This window comes from Puma concolor, chromosome D4, assembly GCF_028749965.1.
Source record: "Puma concolor isolate L17-30 chromosome D4, mPumCon1.1.hap2, whole genome shotgun sequence".
NCBI classification, from domain to species: Eukaryota; Metazoa; Chordata; class Mammalia; order Carnivora; family Felidae; genus Puma; species Puma concolor.
The window spans coordinates 89,383,787-89,391,037 of NC_141679.1; the positions used below are offsets into that span (position 1 = coordinate 89,383,787).

General features: G+C 57.5%; 1 protein-coding gene across 2 annotated transcripts in view; it reads left to right on the plus strand.

Annotated features, from left to right (window-relative positions):
• Positions 1-6,872, plus strand: part of ASS1 (argininosuccinate synthase 1) — a 51,998-nt gene extending 45,126 nt beyond the window's left edge. The window contains exons 14-16 of one of the 2 annotated variants that reach the window (XM_086684284.1): positions 963-1,119; positions 5,093-5,158; positions 5,927-6,300. In XM_086684284.1, the coding sequence (XP_086540410.1) occupies positions 963-1,119; positions 5,093-5,158; positions 5,927-5,963 (260 nt within the window). In that variant the 3' untranslated portion in view covers positions 5,964-6,300. Of the gene's footprint in view, positions 1-962; positions 1,120-5,092; positions 5,159-5,926; positions 6,301-6,593 lie in introns of those variants that run through there. The other variant, XM_086684283.1, reaches the window with a different exon arrangement.
• Positions 6,873-7,251: the final 379 nt, after the last annotated feature.

Genomic DNA, 7,251 nt, shown 5'->3' on the forward strand with positions numbered 1-7,251 from the left:
CGGGGGTCAGAGCTTGGGGGCGGGGGAGGCGGCACATTTCTCAGGCACCTTGTGCGCTGATGGATGTTCCATCCCGGGACACGAAAATTCCAAGATTATCATGAACTTGGGAACTAAGGGCAGACCCAGGCCCCTCAGGGTCTGCTTGGGTGTGACCTTGGAGAAACCTCGACTTCCCCGCGCCTTACTTGCTCACCCAGAGAAGAGAGAGGCTAAGAGTTTTTCTCCTAGGGCTGTTTATGCCCATTCGAAGAGCCAGTCCAGGATACCTGTGCTGCATTCATAAAAATATTTGCATATGCAAATATTAGCAGTATGTTGACAGGTTACTGACATCCAGGGAGTGGGGGGGGGGGGGGGGCGGGGGATGCATACTGGCTCTTGGCCAGGACGCCAGTGTGTGGATGCCCAGGACTTCCACACCCAAGAAGCCCACTAGTCCTGGGAGGGTGATCTTGTGTCACCCCAACTCCAGACATGGGGAAACAGAGGCAGAGAGGTGAAGGCCACGCACATGTGGCCTTTCTGCACCCGAGCCACCATCCAGCTGCCCGTGCTGGGTGCTTCCATTGCTCAGGCTGGGGTCACACACATGCCTGAGTCTCAGGAGGCCTCCTGCCCCACCGCTGTCCGCTGTCCTCATGAGACTGAGCTCCCAGCGGGCAAGCGTCCCTTCACCGCGTGTCCCCAGTGCCTGGCCAGTTGTGCTCCCTGAATGTCTGGCATGAGGCAGAGGGTTATAGCTCCCCTCCTCCTGATTGTGGCAAGGGTACCTCCTTACCCACAAGAGACCTGCAGGGCCACAGGCCCGGCCTGCGGGCTTATGCCACAAGTGTGCGTCATGCCGGGACTCGGCAGTGAACAGGGCCGACCCACCCCCGAGGTCCACCATGATGGGCTGAGGCGTGCGGTACCCCAGCGCCGTGGGCCACCCTAGCACCCTCACTTTGTCCCCGCTGCAGGTTTCTGGCACAGCCCTGAGTGTGAATTCGTCCGCCACTGCATCGCCAAGTCCCAGGAGCGCGTGGAAGGGAGAGTGCAGGTGTCTGTCTTCAAGGGCCAAGTGTACATCCTCAGCCGGGAGTCCCCACTGTCCCTCTACAACGAGGAGCTGGTGAGGTAGGCGCCCTACACTTGCCCCAGCTGGGGAACAGACCCCCACAGCCAGTGTCTCTTCTGACGGGCTTTCTCAACAAAGATGAGCACGAGCAGGGCACGGAGGAGACGGTCACGAAGAGAACAGACATGCTGCCTCTGCCCTCGGGGCCCTTACAGGCTAGATGGGGAGAAAGGCACCAATCCAACGATCGATTGAATGAGGAAAGGGGGTGTTAGGCTGTGGCGAGGTGCAGGGCACTCTGGGTAGAGTGTGGAGAAGCTTCCCTGAGGAAGTCACCTCTGAGCTGGCCTCCAAAAGACAGGAGCTAACCAGGTGGAGAGGCAGCAGGCAAGTTTCCAGGGGGGTTCTGGGCCTGGGAAGAGCCTAGAACATTCCAGGCACTACCAGAAGCCTGGTAGGGACCAGAGCATGGGGGCCAGGGACCAGAGCATGGGGTTCCCGGAGCCCGATCTTAAAGGGAAGGACCCATCAGATCTTTTGTTTCCCAAGGGTCCCTTTCTGGCTGCCCTGGAGAATGGATTGGGGCGAGGGGGGAGTGAGCAAGGGTAGAGCACATAAAGCACCCCATGGGACATGCCGGTGGCTGGGACCCGGCTGATGGTCCTGGAGACCGAGGGAAGCAGAAGGATGTGACAAATGGTTAAGAGGGAGAATCGAGGGACACCTGGGTGGCTCAGCCGGTTGAGCGTCCGACTCTTGATTTCAGCTCAGGTTATGATCTCCAGGTTCATGAGATCGAGACCCCCCCCCCCCCCCCCGTCGGGCTCTGTGTTGATGGTGCAGAGCCTGCTTGGGATTCTCTCTCTCTCTCTCTCTCTCTCTCTCTCTGCCTGTCTCTCTCTGCCTGTCTCTGCCCCTCCCGCACGCACTCTTTATCTCTCAGAATAAATAAAGAAACCTTAAAAAATTTAAATAAAAGAGGTAGAATCGAAAGGGCTTGGACGTGGAAGAAGATGATGAGGAGGTACAAATCACCCAGCACGAACAGCTGGGCGCGCTTCGGTGGCAAGTCCTGGGTTGAGGGAATTTTTGATGAAAGAGCGTGCATTTGGATTCAGACACCCTGAGGGTGAGTCATCTTTGAGACTGACCAGGAGAGTGCCTGGTCCACCCTTGGACACACGGGTCTAGAGGGGAGGAGAAATTGGGTTGAAGACAGTGGAGAGTGGTGGACAGCTGGATGTTTTCCGAGGCCAGGAGGAAACTGGCTGGGGGCTAGGATCAGACTGAGAGGGCAAGGGAGCCAGGGAGGGATCTTGAGGCCAAGCCGAGGGTGCTGACAAGGCCCCGGGGGACAGGCTGCGGAGCCCAGGTGGGCCGGGTCAAAGGCAGCCTTTGCCTTTGAGCTGCACCTCCACTCGTGTAGGAGAGCATGGCCTTCGCCGATGATCAAGGCATCCCTTTTGGAGGTCATCTGGCCAAACCAGAGGTGGGGACAGACAGCCCCCCCACTCCCCCGACTCAGGTCCCAGGCCTAGGTCAGCCCCGGGGGGGGGGGGGGGGAGGCCCGTTGGGAATTAGTGTGTGAGTTTTGTTTGGCAGCCAATATTATTTTTCTCTTTCCCTTCTCCTAGCCGTGTTGAGCGTCTCCCCCCTTCCATTTTTCTAAACACTCTATAAGCCATAAATATAACCGAATCAGTTTAGATCAGTCGGGGTAAATGTCAAATTATCTTCTCTCTTTCTCTCTCTGGCTCTTTCTTCCCTCCCCCTCCGAATCAACAGCCTCTAATAATCTGCCCAACCCTTCATTAAGCCTTACAGCCTCACTCAGGGAGATTAAATGAAGAAAGTAAAAAGGGGAAGGGAAAAAAAGAGAGAAAAGCAGGCGCATTTATTCTCACTGTGTCTCCGACCATTTCCCCTTTCTTTTTGATTTCTACATCGCTGACTTGAAAGCCCTTGAATGACAGCGTCACAGGGACCAGCGAGGAAGCCGTGAGAGGTAGCAGGGCTGGAAATGCCGAGGCACAGTAGGTAGAAAGTAACGTAATTATAGAGCAGGTCAGAGCCACTCGAATGAACAAAAATAAAAGCACAGAGGTTTTCTGTAGACCGTCAGGGGAGGTAAAAAAAAAAAAAAAAATCATTGTAAACTCTTTTTCCACCCCCCCCCCCCACCCACCCCAAACCACGATTTTAAAAAGAGGTTTTTCAGCTCCTGAGAAACACCTCTCGGAAACTCTTCGGCAGCCTTGCGGGACAAGTTGGTCCCTGGACGTGGGCCTCCCTTTGCAGGGGCTGCTGGGGCCGGTGGACGGGCCGACGGGGGGAGAGGGGAGTGGGAAAGTTTGTTTTGACACGTGCAACGAGATGGTGTCGCAAAGGCAGGTGTGCATGGAGGGGAGCTGGAAGCTCGGAGCCCTGGCTTCTCCCTGGGCCGAGCACAGGGGTCCTTCTGAAGGGGATCGGCGGCAACGTGTTCCACAATTTGTGGGGGGAGGGTGGGGGGAGGGGTAAGCTTCATTTATCATCCAGGGCAAAGTCCGTAAAAGGGATCCGTGCAGGCTGATGCTTTAGTTCGGTCTGGCTTTTTCTCCTCCCAGTCAGGGGCGGGGGGCAAGAGGCAGCCCCCCGAAGTCTGTCATCTTCCCCCTTACAGGGGAACTTGCTGGTCGGCTCCTGGTGGCTTCAGCCACCTGAGACCTGGAGGGGCCAGCGGAGGTGAGGAGGAAGGGAGGGGTGGGAGTTCGTGGGCAGCTTCACAGCCCCATGAAGGTCAGGGCAAGGGCATGGTGTGGGTCGGGCAACAGAGCCCACGTCCTGAACAAGTTTCAGGACAGCGGAGCCCAGAGACCCCATTGGTCCTTGGAAGAAGCCCACATCCACAAAGAGCCAGCCAGAGGCACAGCCTTAGGGCGAAAACACCCGCAGATTCTCCTCTGCCCTCCTCCTCCCCGATGTCACCCCTGGGGAGCAGGGCTCCTGAGGGGACAGGCCGCCCCCCTTGTCATTGAGAACCTTGAGACTGCTTTGTCCCGAGGCTGGAGTTCTGGAGACGTGAAGACAAGGGGCTGATTCAGAGCAGGATGCGTGAGAAACAGAGGAGGGTCCTCTGCCCACGGGGGGGGCCTTGGAGGGTGGCCGTGTGGAGACAGATCTGAGACCCGCAGCGCCCCTGAACTTGTCCTCAAAGAGCTTATCACAGTCACAGTTAAGGAAGGCAGGTGGGTGCTTGAGTGCTCCCGTCTCTGTGCCACCCGCGCCCCGCGGGCCCTGTTCTCGTCTCCCTCTCGGTTTCCTCGTTTCCTCGGCACCTGCGGGTCCTGGGTGCCTAGAAGATCCCCAAATAAATGAATGAGTGAATGAATGACACAAGTAGCAGTGAATGCTTGCCATGAGGTGCAGTGACACCATTTCGGGCGGAGCCAAGTAATGACATTGAGAGCCCCCGTTTGGCAAGTAAAAGCCTGAAGTTCAAAGAACAGGAATATTTGCCCTAAGCTCCGTGGCGGGGGGCGGGGGGGGGGGGGGCGGCAGAGCTGAGAGACAGGCCCCTCCCCACCCCACCCCCACCCCGCCCTGAAGGACTGGTTGGGAGGGGCTTTGGAAGCTAGGGAAGTGAAAACAGCCCCAGAGAGGTCGAATCTGGAAGATGAAGGTTGTGGGGGGGGGGGGGGGAGGGAGACACTGGTAACAGCAGTGGTTAACCAGGCGCTTCTGGTGGCCAGCTGGCGTGGGGCGGGCACCAGGTTCGTGGATGGGTTAGGCAGGGTCTTGCCGGGACCCCACCTGCCCCTTCGTGTAGCGGGGATGAGGCTCCCCGCTCTCCAGCCCCGGACACGGTGCCTGGCCCATAGTAGGGCTCCTGACTTGGGACGGAAATGCAACGGGAAGCCAAGGTTTGGGCCAGCAGGGCAGAAATACCCCGGGTATCTGGGAGCCTGAGCTGTGCCCAGCCCCAGAGATCCTCTGACATCGCAAAGCAAGGCCCGGGGGCTGTGCTGACAGGCTTCTACTGTCTCCTTGCAGCATGAACGTGCAGGGCGATTATGAGCCCATCGATGCCACCGGCTTCATCAATATCAACTCCCTCAGGTGAGCGGCTCTGGGCCCTGATGGGTCCTCAACACCCCCCCCCCCCCCCCCCCCCCGCCTGCCAGGTGTGGGCAGCAGGCAGTGATGGGACCTCAGCTGCCCTTTCCCAGACAAGCCCCACCTTTCTGTCCCCCTGCCCATGGCGTCTGCAGTGCCTGCTTTGGACCCAGCCTGTTCCTATTCTCAAAGAGGCAGAAGGCACAGCCAAGAGCCACAGAGGGTCCTGGATACTTAGGTTCCATGTTTCCGGGTCCTGCCCTTTGCCTCTGACACTTACTCCCACCCTCTCCAGCTGCAAGAAGGACTCCGCTAGGAGCCCCTTGCCTGGGTGGGTTAGAAAGGGAAATGGCCAAGAGGTAGAAAGGAGCCTCAGAGAGTCACCGGGCCAGAAGGCACCCGTCGCCACAGCCGAGCTGCGGGTCTAACTGGAAACCACCCTAGCCACGTGGATCCCCATGGCCTAGCGGGATAGCGAGTACCATCTGAAGCCACTCAGACCTGGGTTCAAATCCGAGCTCTGCAGTACGGTCTCAGAGCCCTTGCCGAACCACCGGGAACCGTGTGGGGTCATTGACCGTAGCCACCTCACCGGGCTGGCAGCCCAGACCCTGGCCTACAGGAAGAGCCCAGAAACTGGTACCACGTGCTCAGCCCAGGGGGGGCGGGCTGTACAAGGGCAAACAGGGTCATTTATTCCCAGCAGTCACCATACACTAAGCCACTCCCAAGGCACTCTCCTAACTTGTCTCCTTTAATTCTTACACAAAGCTGCGACGCCAGAAACAGGCCCAGAGCGGTTAAGTAACCTGCCCACAGTCACACAGCTAGGAAGCCATATTGCTGAGTCCAAATGGTGTGTCTGTCCAGCTCTGGGTGCTTAGCCACCAACTTCCTTCTCTCGGGACTTGGCGTTGGGTAGAAGGCACGAGTCTCTCTTGTCTCCCTGACACATGCACTGGGCACAGAGCCACCGTTTTCCCCCAAATCCAGGCTCTTGTCCCGGGTGCCGAGACCGAGGGAGACGCTGAATCCAGCCTGACCTTCCCGGGCGCTCTCCGCTCCGACAATCACCTCCGCCAACCCGCCTCCTTCGCCCTCTGTATTTTATGATTATAAACCCTTTTTCAATGGCTCCAAACACATTGGGTTTTCATAATGGCCTCTTCATCTCTCCCATTGCCAGTTAAATGCTTTGTCTTCAACAATGCCAAGCAATGTTTTCCCCCAAAGATAAATTAATTACACTATCCTGATTGGAGGGCAGGAGGGGCCGGGGGCAGGAGTGGGAACGGGGTGGGGGGAGACAACTTCACACACACACACATCTTAACAAGCAGCTGCCCCCCGCCACCCGGGTTGGGCCCGAATTAATTGAACCGAGTGCATGTTGTTATTGTTAATTTACATTTTTCTTTGTTTTGAATCTGGTTTACAGGCTGAAGGAATATCATCGCCTCCAGAGCAAGGTCACTGCCAAATAGACCGGTTGACAATGAGGAGCTGGGCCGCCTCCTTTGCCCATCTCCCAAGTACAGGCGCTAATTGTTGTGATAATTTGTAATTGTGACTTGTTCTCCCGGGCTGGCAGCCTGGTGGGGGTGCCAGCCCCCAGCTTTGTTCCCGCTCCCCTGCAGCCTGCAGAAGTGGGCACGGAAGGGAAGAGGGGGGGCTGCAGTGGGGAGATGTAAAATGACAATTAAAAAGAGATACATTAGTCTTTTGTTTCTTTATTTCTGCAGAGAGAGGGTGTGTGTGAGACTGTGTAGTCAGCGGTGCCCTTCTTAGACCAACCTTTGTGATTTAAGCGCTACCAAAGCCACCTTTTGCCGGGGACCCTGTTTATCTGGAAGGATCGGACCGTCTCTCCTCCCGCAAAAACCCCCCAGAGAATCCAGATTTGGCCCCCTGGGTCAGCCTGGCATTTTGTCACCGACTGTGGCCCCGTGCCATGTCACAGGGAACCAAGGAGAGTGGGTGACCTCCTGGGGAGCTGTCCCGCCCGCTGCCCACAGAGAACAGCCGGGAATGGCGGCCATGACTGCCCACAGGAGGCTCCCCCCAACAGCACGGTGGCCTTATGTGGCCCAAATTAT